General features: G+C 51.3%; 1 protein-coding gene across 1 annotated transcript in view; it reads right to left on the bottom strand.

The window, feature by feature from the left end:
* TESC (tescalcin) overlaps positions 1-16,154 on the bottom strand; it is a 73,534-nt gene that overhangs the window by 20,989 nt on the left and 36,391 nt on the right. Inside the window, exon 3 of the mRNA XM_034637978.1 lies at positions 3,737-3,806. Within this exon, the coding sequence (XP_034493869.1) occupies positions 3,737-3,806 (70 nt within the window). The remainder of the gene's footprint in view (positions 1-3,736; positions 3,807-16,154) is intronic.

The following is a 16,154-nucleotide window of genomic DNA, read 5'->3' on the forward strand; positions in this document are numbered from 1 at the left end:
TGATGGAGATTATACACGCCCACCCAAGGATGATAAGGGTGGAGGGTCTGCAGAGGGCAGAGCAGGGAGACGGAGGTCCTCAGAGGCCACTCCCTAGTTACAGCAACGCCCATAGCATCCTTACGGAGGGATCTCAGCCCTGGGCTCAAATCTCAGCTCCTCCACGTAGGAGCTCTGTGGCTTGGGAACAGGCACAGCACCTCTCTGAGCCGGACTTTCCCATCTGTAAAATTGGGAGAACAGGTATTCCTACCACTAATTCCTGTAGGGTTTTAGGAGACTCCAGTAACATTCCCCAGCTACGCAGCACACGAAACCTGCTCAGTGAATAACCGCTTACATCCATGAACGTTCCTATGAACCAGGCCCTGGATAAATTCTTGCCCAGGGATTTGCACACCTATGCAGGAATGCAGCGTTAACAATGGGTCTCACGGATTCCATGCTTCGTAGCTTATAAAGAACTTCCGCTGTCCTTACGCTCACTTTTTCTCATTACTTTGTTCTCTCTCATTCATTCAACCAAGCAGTAATGGTCCTCCCAGTGACTCTGTACGTCACCAGCCCTGGATACAGAACTAGGGCCAGGGACCAAGACCCAGGTCCTGCCCCTCATGGGGCCAGCGGTCTGTTAGGGGCACAGTTACGATTCTGTGCTATGGGGGGGATGGGGCACCCCCAGGAGGAGGCTGTGGGAGTGCGGGGGGTAGGAGGGTTATCTTGGAGGAGGCGGTGTCCACAAGGAGACCTCGGCAAAGCAAAAGCCAATATCTGAAGACCTTGGTGGCCCCCAGCTGAAGAGTATGGACATGAGCTCAAGGGCACAGGGGAGCCCCGAGGCCTGGGAGCAGGGGCTGCTCACTGGGTCTAGGCAGACATACTCAGGGCTTGCGCGAGGGCAGGTGGGAAAAGCATGATGCATGTGTTGGTCCTGGGGGTGGGTGTGCAGGATGGGCGGGCAGAGCCCACGGCTCGTGTGCCCACGAGTGGGAGGCAGGAGCCTGCAACACGGGCCCCGCAGTGCCTGTGCAGGTGCAGCCACCACCCACCCAACCCGGAGGGGCTCTGGGCACCATCCTCGGTGCTGGGGAGGCCCTGCCCATGACCATGCATGCTTGCTGGAAATGCAGAGACTGGGGCCCCGCTCCAGACCTGTGCGTCAACCCTGCATGGTAACACGGTTCCCAGGTGATCACACACACAGCCACACTCGCTGTCCCACAGGGAGGCAGAGCACACAGGGAAGACGTAAGGGGCCTGGAGAGCCTGACAGGGTGCTGACCGGGGTGGGTGCGGGGGCATCAAGACAGACTTCCCGGAAGAGACCCTGCTTCTGCTAAGACCCAACAGCTGTGTTGGATTTAGATGGAGGGACATGAGGCAGAGGAGGGAGGCCACAGGGGGGAGGAGACAGGAGGTGGTTAGTACCGCCCAGACTGACACCTGAGCCCCAGGGACAGGAGAGCCGAGCGGCACTCAGGCTGGGTGGGGGACAGACGCATGGTGGCCTCTGCTGAGCACTTACTACGCCCCAGGGCCGTGCACTCAGAGGGCGTGCAGCACAGGTGGTTAGAAATGCAGAGTCTCAGGCCCCGCACACCTGCCAAAGCCAAGCCTGCATGAGGAAGGTTCCCGCGTGATCCGCGCGCACACTCCAGCTGGGAAGGGGTGTGCGTAGAGCACATTCCGTTTCGGTGTGTGCTTGCCAAGGCCCAGGAGGGGCCACCGGGCCACATGCAGCTCGAATGCTAGAGCCTGAAACTGGAAGGAGCTCCACGGGCATCACAGCCTCCTCCTCACACAGCACCTGGGCTCCCCACCCCCACTCCAGCCCCAGGAGTAGACACCTGCTGATCGGCCCCTCAACGTGGGTCCGTGAGGCCTCAGCAACCGTGAGAGGACGACAGCCTGGCTGCCAAGTGCCAACGAACCGGGCTCAGAGTGGAACCTTCTTGCAGGTATCTGCTCGCGCTTAGGGCCCAGACCAAACCCCGCCGGCCCATGCTCACCTTACGGGTGAAGAGACAGGCTCGGAGACCAAAGGAACTAACGCCCACTCCCACAGCCCCTGGTACAGAGGATTCCAGTGTAATTGGTTTCCCAAGTGTGGGTTTTCGCCCGTTTCCCCCAACTCTGAAAATTAAACACACGCACAAGTTGAACTTAAAACCTCTCAATAGTCAAGACCCACAGATCCCCTCAGCCCCCAAGCACAGCAGCTTTTGGTCCAGGGCTGGGGGCATCGCTTGCCAGAAAATTATCTTGAGAAAGGGGGCCCCACTTTCACACATCTCCTGCCGTAAGCTGCATCCACCAGCACAGGAACCGAGCATCTGGCACAGAGCATGTGCCCAGAAACTTCTGACGGAAGGAGGGGGAGGAGTGCCCTTGCCACTTCCATGTTCCAATACCTAAGTGCACAGGTGTTACCTCCCCTTAGACGCCTAAATGCCCGGCTGAGGTGTTCCCACCCTAAACCCACTCCTCAGCCCACTTTGCTCTGGGAAACCACTCCACCCTCCATCCCTGCCCCTGGCTGATGATCCAGCTCCACTCCCTCACAGCTGGGGAAAAACCAATTTGCATCTCTAGCCCCGGCCATGGTGATTGGCTCCGACTCAGACATGTAACACTCTCAGAGCCAATGAAAAGCCAGGTGACTTTCTGCTGGGCTCACTCCCTCTCCTTTACTGGGCTTAGCAGGTGTCCTGGATAGAATTAAAGATGTCAGTCCTAACTGGCTCTAATTTGGCCTTGGGTATAATCAAATTGAGACAGGAGGCCACAGGAACCATGAGATCACCAGACTCTAAGCTCTGGGAATGGAAGCTTTGAGAACATAATGCATGGGATTAACAACATGCTTTTGTTTAGACAGACAAGGGAAAGTGGATATTTTATCAGTCGGTTTCCATAAAACTTAGGTGAAATTTAAGTCTGTTTACTAAGGCAAAGGAAGTTTCCCTAGATTATTCAAATGTTTGTTTTGAAGTTCAAAGACTGTAACCTTCAGACCTGGAATATTTCTTTTTAGGAAACTACATCTGTTAGAAAGTTTGCGGTGGAACACTGTTTACTTTGCATTGGAAACTCTGCTTGCTACAATCTGACTCGAAGCTTCTTGGCCAACTCTGTGATGACCAAACACGCTAACTAGGACTTCTCACTAACCGAGTTCTATATAACTCAACCAGCATCTAAGACTGAACACTCTTCTAGGATAAGGAGTACAGTTTAAGGCATTCCTCCTTAAACCTACATAGCTTCTAAAAGATTGTTAAAAACACAATGCGGCATGGCCAGTTTCCTTGACAGAAATCAGAGGCTGCTCCCACCATCTTGCCTGAGGCTGGAACTAACCACCGAGAGGAAGCAGAGTCAAGAGACGGTCAACAGACCTTCAACGTCTATCTGGGATTCTAAGTACAGAGGCCAGGAGCATGTCTCATTTGAGGAAGTCAGAGTAGGGTAGGCATGGCTGACTGGCCCACTGTCCTCACTATAGTTAGACATTCCAGATCCCAAGAAAAACAGGTGTGGCTCTAGATTGGCTCTAGAACATCTCATCTAGAAGGGACCCAAAGAATTACAACAACTATAGGTTCAACGCAGGAATTGGGGCAACCCTGGGGGCTCTCCCAGAGTCACTGCGCTCAAAGAAAGAAAGAGATGGAAAAAGAAATCCTCAAGGATTTCTGCCATGAACCTGCCCAACGCCCAAAACCGCAGGTCTTACCGAATGGTGGGCTGATCTCCGCTCAGCTGCTTAAACCGCCGGTGGAGCTGCTCGATCTGGTCTGAGGAGACTGAGAAGCAGGGGAGGGGAAGGAGAGGAGGGGGAGAGAGAGACAGGAAGACATCAGTGACTCCTGAACTCGGAAGCCACCAGCAGGAGGCTGGTGACATTCTCCTGCCTCGTCCCCACCCTCCTGGTTCCATCATTCTCCTGCGTTCCCCACCCAGGCCACACTGAGCCCCACCAGACGAAGAATCCAACAAACGGTTTCCCATCCCTCCTGGCAAGGCACCTGTGGGGTTACTCGTTCTGATCCCCTTGGCAATGTAACAGCAGCTCCTGGGACAGCACCATCATGAACCAGGTCATTCTCCCCTTCCCCAGCCCGCTAAAAGGACCCCATCCATTTGTCTGACTGCCTCCCCTCCCACTCCTAAAGACGGGTGTCTTCCTAGCTGAGCAAGGGGCTTCATATGGTCGCAACCATATCGCAAGACAGAGGAGTATGGAAGGGAAAAGCGGTTCAGGCTGGCGCTGGGTGATTTGGGAGACGCTCAGTGAGACACAGAAAGAGAATCTGGTGCAGCGAGGGAACTGGAAGGAAAAGAAATAGGATTTTGATAATTGCGCTGCAGTGACGTATGATCTCCCCGATAGTTTTAGAAGACCTACATACGGGAGTTTTTCCTAATGACCCTTTCGGGACTGGTGGGCCATGTTTCTTCCACAGCGGAGACGGGCCCTTGTGCGTTCCAAGATTCATAACGGTTTGGTCCACGTAAGGGCTTAGTTTATGAAACGCACAACAGGAAACACTGACCTGCATCTTCTCACTTCAGCCTCACACAACCCTGGAAGGGAGTAGCTACTCTTCCGTCTCGTAATTCAGACATCGCAGCTCAGAGCACTTGCCACCATACAGCCGGGCCTCTGTGAAGCTGGGCTCCCTCTCCCAAGCCTCCTGCACCCGCTGCTCAGGAGCTCCCGTCTGCCCATATTCCCCGGCGTGCAAGGCCCTTACTTCTGGTTCCTGGGGACGATGTACAGTCCAGGCAGAATCTTCCACACAGGCACTGGGCTGACGAACAGCCAGCCCCCTCCCCCGTCCTCCCAGTGCTTCCCATGCCTTAAACATTCTTTCTCCTCCTGTGGCAGAAGCAGCCAATTTCTGGGACCAGCTGGTCATCTCATTTCCTGTTGGGTTTTTTTTTTTTTAAGAATTTTTTTAAGTCATCTCTACACCCACCGTGGGGCTCAAACTTACAACCCCAAGGTCAAGGGTTGCATGCTCTACTGACTGAGCCAGATGGCCACCTCGCCTTTTTTTTTTTTTTTTTTTTTTTGTTCNGTTGTAGCTCTCCGAGAGTCTGCACCTCAGAATTCTCCAGCCTCCCTAAAAGCTGTTGTTGGTGAGAAAATACTCCTTATAACTGCCAACTGGTACTGAGGGCTCGCGGAGTGCGACGCGCATCTCCACACATGAGCTCTTCTCTTCCCCATGACACCCTGGGATCGGGCTGTATCCCCGTTACCAATGTAGAAACGGACCCTTGGAAAGGCTGACAACCGCCAGGGGCAGTTCCCAGCTTTCTGGAGGAGGACATGGTCGTTTACAGCACGCTGGTATCAGCAAGGACGTGCGTACACTCGATAGCCTAGCAATTCCACTCCCGGGTACTTACGCACCAGAAACGCGTACTGGGGCTCATCGCTCATCAGAAAACGTGTAGAGGGAGATTCACGGCAATACGATTTCAACAGCCCTAAGCTGGAAGCTATCCAAACACCCAGCAGTGGTAGGATACAACGTGTTACAGCGTAGCCTAGTCACTTAATACAGCAGTATACAGCCTGTGCCAACACTATGTGTTGTAACTCCGGTGAGTTTCCAAAACACAAAAATGGGCGTCTGGCTGGCTTAGTTGGCGGAGCGTGCAACTCTTGATCTCGGTGTTGTGAGTTCGAGCCCCACATTGGGTGTAGAGATTACTTTTAAAAAATTAAGAAATCTTAAAAAAAAAAAAAACGTAAAAACAAGCAAAAGAAGGTCAGGAAAGAGCATGTACTTTGGGATTCCATCCAAATAAAGTTCAAAAAGAGGCAAAACTCATCTATAGTGTTAGAAGTTGGAATAGAAAAGCTATGTTCTGGACGATTCCAACTATAGGACGCTTTGGATAAGGCAAAACTACGAAGACATGAGAGAGGTCAGTGGCTGTCAGAGGTCGCAGGGGTGAGGGATGAAAAGAGAAGGTTTTCATAGCAGTGAAAAGATTCTGTAGGATATCATCGTGATGGATGCCCGTCGCTGTACATGTGTCCAAACCCATAAAACCTACAACCCCAAGAGGGAACCCCAATGTACACAATAGACTTGGGGCAATGATGACGTGTCATGTAGGTTCATCGACTATATCCAGCATACCACTCTGTTGGGGGGTTATTCATAATGGGGGAGACCATGCATGGGTGGGGGTGGGGTGGGTATATGAGAAAACTCTGTAATTTCCCCCTGAATTTTGCTACGAACCTATCTAAAACTTCTCTATTAATAATGACATTAATTTTTTTTAAAGGGGGACAGAGGGAGAGAGAGAATCTTAAGCAGGCCCCACACTCAGTGGGAGCCCAATGTGGGGCTTGATCTCACAATCCTGAGCTCGTGACCTGAGCCAAAGTCAAGAGTCGTACGCTTAACCCACTGAGCCACCCAGGTGCCCTTGTCTTAATTTTTAAAAAGAGAAGTCAGGATAGTGGTTGCCCCTGAGGGGACAGTAGCAATCTGAATGGGGGGGGGGGGCTCTGCGTACTGGGAATGTTCTATTTCTTGATCCAGGTGCAGTCTATACACACATGTTCTCAGCAAGTTCATGCAACTATATGCTCATGAGTGATGCACTTTTCGGTGCATGATATCACGATAAAAGGTTTACATGAAAAATTCAATAATTTGAAAAAAAATTCAGTAATTCTACTTGGCAAGAATTTGTCCTAAAAAAAACAAATCCAACAAAAACAAAACATGAATATATAAATGTGTTCACCTTTATTTTTTTAAAGATTTTCTCTAAGTAACCTCCATGCCCAACCTGGGGCTCGAACTTACAACCCGAAGATCAAGAGTCACATGCTCTACCGACTAAGCTAGCCGGGTGTCCCACCTTCATATTCCTAACAGCTTAAAAACTGGACTCAACCTAAGTGCTCACAAAAGGCAGATTGGTGAAATATTTTGTGGTATACTTAGCCAATGGGGGGGGGAAGCATGTTGCTTTTGAAAAGCGACAATTGTATATCTGACATGAAAATATACTCCACATATGATGTTGTTTAAAAACAGCTTTGCTGGAGGGACGCCTGGGAGGCTCAGTCGTTAAGCATCTGCTTTCAGCTCAGGTCATGATCCCAGGCTCCCTGCTCAGTGGGGAGTCTGCTTCTCCCTCTCCCACTCCCCCTGCTCGTGTTCCCTCTCTCACTGCCTGTCAAATAAATAATAAAATATTAAAAAAAAAAAAAACCCAGCTTGCTGGGGCACCTGGGTGGCTCAGTTGGTAGAGCATGTGACTTTTTTTTTCTTTTTTAAGATTTTATTTATTTGGGGGCGCCTGGGTGGCACAGCGGTTAAGCGTCTGCCTTCGGCTCAGGGCATGATCCCGGCGTTGTGGGATCGAGCCCCACATCAGGCTCCTCCGCTAGGAGCCTGCTTCTTCCTCTCCCACTCCCCCTGCTTGTGTTCCCTCTCTCACTGGCTGTCTCTGTCAAATAAATAAATAAAATCTTTAAAAAAAAAAAAAGATTTTATTTATTTGACAGAGAGAGAGAGAGCACAAGCAGGGGGAGAGGGAGAAGCAGCCTCCCCGTTGAGCAGGGATCCCGATGTGGGACTTGATCCCAGGACCCTGAGATCATGACCTGAGCCGAAGGCAGATGCTTAACCGACTGGGCCACCTGGGTGCCCACCAGTCGAGCATGCGACTCTTGCTCTCGGGGTGGTAAGGTCAAGCCCCACACTGGAGCCTACTTAAAACAAAAACACAACAGTTTGCTACAAAAACAGCACAACCTCATGCTGGGGGAAATATGTAGACACCTACAAATGCATAGAAGTAACGAAAGAAAATCTGGACTTATTTTCCCCGAAATAATAATAGCAATTGTTTCTCCCAGCAGCGAGATTAAAGTGTTTGTTTTGCTTTGATTCATCTATATTTTCCAAATTTTCTCTAATACACAATGCATACTTATTAGTCACATAACAAATATTTTAAGCACACAATATGGTCCCGTATGGGACGGCCCAGGGATCTCGAAAACATCACTGTAGATGAATCATCCGTTGGCAAAGCAGCATGTCCTGCACGCACACATTCTTACTTAGTCCTTTCCATGACCCTAGGACGGACAGACGCTCCCATTTTACAGAACAACAAACTGAGGATCTGAGGGGATCGGTAACTTGCTGAAGGTCAGGACTTGAAAGGCAGACCCAGGGTTTGGGCTCAGTTTGTCTGGCAGAACATGTGTGGTTTCGGGTTTGCTCCTTTGCTTACTGACGCCCCACACTGCCTCCCGCTGTGTGATCAAAGGCAGCTCCCAGTTCTCAACCGCAGATTTAAAACAAAACAAAACAAAACAAACAACCCTGATCTGATGAAAAATAACTATCAGAAATTATAGCCAAAGACGCTCCTGGACAGCCTCTATTACAGATGAGTTACCTTCAAAATGATGCCAAGTAATAGAGGCCAGTCACGAAGGCCACTCGTGGCAGGATTCCATTTATAGGAGATGCTCAGATAGGCAAATCCAAAGTAGACCAGTGCTTGCCTGGGGCTGGGGAAGAATGGGGAGTCATGCTAATAGGCACTGAGGTTGTGTGTGTCTGTTGCCGGGGGAGGGGATGAAAATGTTCCAAAGTTAGATTGTGGTGATGGTGGCACGGCCCTGTGATTACACTAAAAACTACTGAGCACACTTGAAATGGGTGAAATGGACAGTATGTGAGTTACATCTCAATAGAGCCATTAAAAAAATGAATTCCGGGGCACCTGGGTAGCGCAGTCGTTAAGCGTCTGCCTTCGGCTCAGGGCGTGATCCCAGCATTCTGGGATCGAGCCCCGCATCAGGCTCCTCCACTGGGAGCCTGCTTCTTCCTCTCCCACTCCCCCTGCCTGTGTTCCCTCTCTCGCTGGCTGTCTCTATGTCAAATAAATAAATAAAATCTTTTTAAAAAAATGAATTCCGTGCATAAGCAGGAGAACCACAAGAGCTGACATTCACTGAGCATTCACCAGGTCCAGGACACGGTGCTCAGCCCTACTCCTGGTAAGCCCTGGCTCACATAAGCCTCTCATCAACCCTATGGGGCAAGCATGGTTTTTATCCCCATTCTAGAGATGGGAACACAGAGATTTGCCCAAGGTCACACAGATAAGAAGAGGTGTGTAAACCAGAAATCCTCAAGACCAGGTTCCTCTACTGAAGTTTCCAGCTAATTGCATGCAAAGTGTGTACAACCCTTCCTGTCGTGCCTGATTGAAAGCAGAGGGGTTAGGAAAACAACCTCCCACCTCTGGTTCCCTGTCTTCGGTACCCAAATCCCCAGAGCCAAGAGCTCGGGGCTCAACTTAGGCACGGCTTCTCTGCCTCCATATCTGCAGGAAGAATGTCTGAGGCCTCATGGACTGACTTTCAAAGCACCCTCAGGTTCAGGATCCCCTAGACGGTCAGTCCTGCGCGCACCTGCCCCATGTGTGCAAGGCCCCCCTGGGGGGCTCCCAGGATGGAAGCTTTTCTTGTTTCCCTGTTGCTCACTCAGCCCTTTCTCCAGGTCCCCATGAGGTCACGGTTGCCGTGGAGACGAGAGACAGAGCCACTTGGGTACCTACGCATGTTGACCTCATTATCTTTGGTTTCAGATTTCAACTTGAGGGTTGATTTCACACCCTTCCACGGGCTGGTGGGAGTTTAACTGGCTCAGTCTGTGTGTGTGTGTGTGTGTGTGTGTGTGTGACCTGACCTGTCACTTTTTATCAAAAGCTTCAACCGGAAAGTATACACCTGCTAGTCACTAGCCCCATGTGGCAGCTAAGCCCTTGCAAGGTGGCCAGTCCGGGGAGGTATAAAATACACACCAGCTTCCAGAGACTTAGCACAAAAAAGAATGTAAACTGTCTCAATAATTTTTATATGGGTCATACACTGAAATTTTAGACCTCATAGGGTAGAGTAAAATATTAAAATTAACTTCATTTCTTTTTTTTAAACACGGCTACTGGAAAATGTAGAATTACCTTACATATACAGCTTCTAAGAAACATCTCCCATTAGTACACCTTGCGTTAAATTTGTACTGGACAGCGCTGGTATCTGGGCTTTCAACCAGCAACTGGATCCCGAGGAACAAGAGCCGAGGAGCTCAGACAAGTGTAGGGAGATAAACAGGCCAGAGTCCTCATCACTGCCTATCTAAAACAGTAAACGCCTGGGGAAAGGGTGAGCCACAAGGAATCCGGGTGAAATAAATCCTGGTGCGTCCTGAAGACAGAACACCACACAGCCTTCAAAAACATGTTTAAAATATTTAGAGGGGTGCCTGGGTGGCTCCGTCGGTTAAGTGTCCGACTCTCGAACTTAGCTTAGGTCAGGATCTCGGGGTCATGAGTTCGTGCCCCATGTTGGGCTCCATGCTGGGCAAAGAGCTTACTTAAAAATATATCTATATATGTATAAAATAAAATATTTAGAACATAGAATGTTCATGGGATATCACTACAGGGAAAAACCAACAGGCCACAAGATCTCATGTATATGAAAGTTCATAATGACATGTGTGCGCACAGGAGACCACAGGAAAAGATGAACAAAATAGTACATTGCTTCCAGGTGGTAGAATTCCAAAAAATTCCAGTCTTCCTCTGGTCTCTTACTTTTGCTTATCTGTCCTTTAACTTTCCTGTAATTAACAGGGTTCACTTGTATAATCTTGAATTTTAACTCTGATGGCCAGAATGAAAAATGGAACAGACTGTAAGGAGGGCTGGCGAGGATGTGTAGGGATCGGAACCCTCGTACGTGGCTGATGGAGTGTAAGATGGTGTAGCCACTGGGGAAAAGGTTTTGTGGTTTCTCTACAAACGCAGCACAGATTCACCCTATAATCCAGAAATCCTACTCCCGAGCACGTACCCAAGAGAAATGAAAAGAGACGTCGCACAAAAACCCGTACAGATGTTCATAGCAGTACGATTCACAGTAGCCATAAAGGGACCACCCAACAGTCCATCAACAGGTGAACGGGTAAACCAGCTGTGGTCTGTCCATCCAGCGGAAAGGGATCCGGTCATTAAATGGGATGAAGCATGGACACGTGCTCCAACATGGATGAGCCTTGAACACGTGATGCTAAGGAAAGAAACCAGGCCCAAGTCACATATGGTACAATTCCATTTGGAGGAAATGTCCAGAATCAGCAAATTAAGCCAGTCTAGAAAGGAGATTAAGGGGTTGCCGGGGTTTGGGGTAGGAGGAATGAGGAACGATGTAATGCATCTGGGGTGTCTGCCTGGTCCTGGTCTCACCTGTCAGGCGGTGGGGGCCAGCTCACAGCCTGTGTTATGCAAGGGGTCACCAGGCAGGAGACGGGAGTCACACAGACCAGGAGGTCAGAGACAACACTCAAAAAGGAGGAGGCAGGAGATGGGGGGGGGGCAGAGAAAGGGGCGTGAAATCTCCCACGAAGGCTGGTTTCCCTCATCTGACCCGAGAAGAAATGAACATCAGCCTTGGGCCCACCCGGTATGGGGTGGCCAAGACTACCTGAGCCTTTATTTCCAGGGGCCCAAGTCCGGTGGCAAAGGGCACATAAAGTATCACCTGCCCCTTCCTGAATCCGTGCTGGCCCGCAGGGGTGTGGAAGGCCGGACTGACTCCCCTGTGGTCCGCCTGGGTCACTCAGCCCTCTGACAGATGCCCCGCCACTCACTGAGAGACATTCAGTCAGTGCCTCGTCTTTGCTTGGCACCTGCTAGATGCCGGGGGCGCAGGCGCGAAAGGCAGAGCCCTCCTCTCTTGGAAGCGGGCGTCACCTCGCTGGGATCCAGGATAATAAATGTGGTATCCACTTGCCAGGAGCACCAGGGCTGGAGTGGGGCTTCCAGTCCACAGGGATGGGGGCAAGGCCCTATGGGAAGGCTGAGGCTGGGGCGGGCAGGGCTGGCAGAGGTGGAGTGGGAAGAGCTCAGAAAGCCCTGGGTTCTTCAGCACGGGGCAGCGGGGGGGAGGCAGGCAAAGGACAGGGGAGCAAGGGTAGACAGGTATCGGTGGTCACATGCATTGAGCTAAGGCATTTAGACTTCACCCCAAGTTCACAGAGGATGCTAAGGCGGGGAACAAGATCCCATGTGCCTGGTGACAGAACGGAGGGTTGGTGCAAAAGACAGGATGCAGGGGACCCACTGAGAGGACCGCAGGAGGAGAAGTCGGGGGGGTAATAAAGTTGCAAGGAGCAAGGGCGGCTGAAAGTCTGCTCCTGTACTCTGCAGGGGCTCCCCAGGAGCCAGCCTGCCCCTCCATCTCAGTGCCGCCCTGCACACAGGCCCCAGGACCCCGAGCGGCATCACTGGGCAGGTCTCCGCGGCTTCCTGGAGCTCCTCTGCTCACTGTGTCCTGACAGACTGGCCAGGACTCAAGCCAAGCATCATCGGCCAAAGTCCCAGAATACAGAGGTGAGCCGGGTCAGACAGAGAGGTGGGTTCACGACATCGCCGCCCAGAGCTGCTGGCTCAGTCCCCAGCTCCACGTCCTACTAGACCGTCTCCCCGGGGCTGCTGCCTCCTCCTCCTCCATGATACGGAGATAATAATAGCACCACCCTCATGAGGCTGTTCACGCCTCGGAAAACAATCCAAATCCCATACGCACCACGCACAATGGCCAAATGCACAAATGGGTATACGCAAACGTCCAGCTGCCGGTGAGCAGATCAACAGAACAGGGGAGAGCTACCCAAGGGAACAGCGTGTGGCCACAGGAAGGCCTGCAGCACGGACCCCGCTACCACACGGCTGACCTCGAAAACAGGACGCCAGACGTGCAAGGCCGCTGCTGCGTGCTGCCATTCACACGAAGCTTCCGAAATAAGTGAACCCATGGGGTTGCCAGGCGCCGAGAGTGGGGGGATTTCAGGAGCAGCTAATGGGCAGGAAGTTTCTTTTGGGGCGATGATGTCCTGGAACTGGATCACGGTGACGGCTGCGCAAGGCCGTGGATGCGCTTTTAATGCCCATATGCTCTGCACGCTCGAAAATGGCGAGGGCGGTAAATGCCAGGTGATGTCCATTCCCCCCCAATTAAATAAAAAAATCACATACATGTTGCACTGCACCTGGCAGGAGGGGCTGGGACACCAGAGTTGCCACAAGAGCCGTCATAAGGACCCTGATGTCATAACCCTGTGGAACCCACTTGGCTCTTCAGCGGGCCCCCAGCTCGGCCGGGGAGGGAAGAGGCACTTTGCATGCTGCCCGGGGCAACAGCCGAGGCAGTGACTAATCCTGGGCCTCCAGGGGGAGAGTGGAGGGCCAGCCTCCAGGCCTGGAAGGGACCCGCCCTCACACACCCGCCCACTGCCCACCACCCTGAAATTGCCTCCTGGTGCCCGATGCCCGGCTTCTCTCCTTCACCCACTCCAGGAGCTCAGCGCGCACACATCACAGACCACGCCTCGCTGCTGGGATTCTTAAAGCAACCGAAGGTGCCCTTGGGTGCACTCAGCCTTGGAAAGGAAATGATCGAACCCCATTCTAGTCTCCAAAGCAGCAGCAGCAACAAGAAGGTTAACTGCTGCCTTCTCTCCAGCCTTGGTGTGCAAACTTCAACCCAGCCCGTAAGAGCAAGAGCCATGGGATTCCGGCTCGGAAGTGCCCCGGGCCCCAGTCGGCACAGGGGTGGTCTCAACTGTAAGCTCGGGGTCCAAGGGTCTCACGGCGGGTTTTTTCCACCGGGAATGAATCCTCCATTACTCAAGACCGGAGCAGGAGCTGAGACAGAATGAAGTGACTCGACTTTAGAGAAATCCTCCTCTCATGAGCCATGAGACAACTTGGAACGCTGTCAGAGTGGGTGGGCACATGACTCTCCAAATCACAGTCTGTGCTTTGCTCATCGGCGCTCGCCTCCCCACAGCTCTGCTCTGTTCTTTGCCATTTGCCTTATAGCAGCGGTACTCACTGCTGTGGGCTGGCATGTCCTCGGAGGCAGGAACTAAGCCGAATGCCTGGCACCCATCATCTCATTTCGCCTCCTCCCAGGGCCTGCGTCGGAAGGTGGGTCCTGGGAGGGTGGCTGTCACACCCACTGTACAGATAAACCTCAGTTGTGGAGAGATTAAGTCACGTGCAGATCCGAGCGGGGTTTGAACCTGGGTCTGTGACTTTAGATCTGTTTCCACACAACCCCACACTCGGGCTGTGCACCCCAAGGGAGGATGAGGGGGGACAACGAGCACATAGCGTTCATATCACTAAAGAGACAAAAAAGATCTCCATTTTAATAAAAAGACTAAAGACGGGGAAGCGGTGGGGGCGCTGGTTAATCGGTAGAGATTTGAAGAGTGGGTGTCTATTGGAGCATCTAAGGAACTGGTTTTCACATTCCTTCCAGAACTATCTTCAGCTCCAGATTTAGACTGAGGCCACATCAAGTGGAGAGAGGCTTACCAAAAGTGGGAAGGCTTACTGGATAACGAAGTCCAATTCCTGCTATGTGGAATGAACACGGACTCCCCGTTGCACTAGAGACACCCGAAACACCGGTTATAAAAGAAGAGAAACCTCCCTTACACCACTAACCTTGCAAGAAGGGCCACCCGGCAAGGCCGGAAGCAAGGAGGGAACTCACACCCAGCAGGACGGGAGGGCCAGGCGCTGCTGAGGGGGCCCAGGGGCATCAGAAGTGGCCTTGGTTCTATGTAAGCGAGAAGTGAGCCTCCTATCAAAAGCTGCAGCAGAGGGGCGCTTGGCTGGCTCAGTCGGTGGAGCGTACGACTCTTGATCTCAGCTCAGGTCTTGATCTCAGAGTTGTGAGTTCAAGCCCCGCGCTGGGCTCCACACTGAGTGTGGAGCCTACTTAAAAAAATAAAACAAAAATAAAAAGCTGAAGCATAAAAGACCGTTTCCCTGTGTAAGACAGGCCAGAGAAAGTATTCCCTACTGCCTCAGAAAATCAACAAGGAAGTGGACTCTGCTCAGGAGGTGGCCGGGCACAGAAGAAAGGGGGTAAGGGTCTGTGATGAACCAGAACGCCACGCCTGTGCCACGCACAGGTGAAAACGACAGTACAGGAAAGCCAAACTGAGGAAATCATGTGAAACGTGTTTCCAAACCAATGACGGCTCCCAGGGAGTTAGCACGACAAACGCAAAGCACTGTGGGAGGTACTTCTATGAGCCAGGGACTCTCAAGGGAGAGGAACTTCAGGTTAAGCCCTTCTCCACTCAGTTTGGAGCTGAAGCATACATCTGGAGCTGAAGGACAGTTCCAGAAGGATGTGAAAACCAGGGGAGACAGCCCAATCAAACATGAGCTCATAATCAAAAACCAAACCACACAAGCAAATGAACCACCACAAGGGAAGACTGGAAGACACAATTAACTAAAGGAATGGCACCCTGTTTTAAATCTGTTAACAACACCATGATCAAGTTGGATTTGTTCCGGGGACATGAGAGTGCTTCAGTATTCGCAAAGCAATCGAAGGGATACATCACACTGACAAGGGAAAAGACAAAGGGCATGTGATCATGTCGATAGATGCAGAAAAAGCATCTGACAAAATGCCCATTTTCATGATTAAAACTCTCAACAAGGTGGATTTAGAGGGAATATACCTGAACATAATAAAGTCCACATGTGGAGAGCCCACGGCTAACATACTCAATGATGGAAAAGCTGAGAACTTTTCCTCTAAGATCAGGAACAACACAGGTTGTCCTTTCTCACCACTTTTATTCAATATAGTATAGGAAGTCCTAGCTGCAGCAATCAGACAAGAAATACAAGGCATCCAAATTGGTAAGGGCGACATAAAGCGCTCGCTATTTGCTGACGACGTGATACTATGTAGAGAAAACCCTGAACAGTTCACCGAAAAGCTATTAGAATAAATGAATTCAGGGGCATCTGGGTGGCTCAGTCAGGTAAGCATCTGCCTTCGGCTCAGGTCATAATCCCAAGGTCCGGGGATCAAGTCAGGCATCGAGCTCCCTGCTCAGTGAGAAGTCTGCTTCTCCCTCTACCCCTCCCCCTGCTCATGCTCTCGTGGTCTCTCTCATAAGTAAAATCTTAAAAAAAAAAAAAAAAAAAAAAAAAAAAAAAAGCCAGAGACGGAAGGTACGGCATAGGGAATAGAGACAATAATG

This window comes from Ailuropoda melanoleuca, chromosome 12 (genome assembly GCF_002007445.2).
Source record: "Ailuropoda melanoleuca isolate Jingjing chromosome 12, ASM200744v2, whole genome shotgun sequence".
Lineage (NCBI taxonomy): Eukaryota > Metazoa > Chordata > Mammalia > Carnivora > Ursidae > Ailuropoda > Ailuropoda melanoleuca.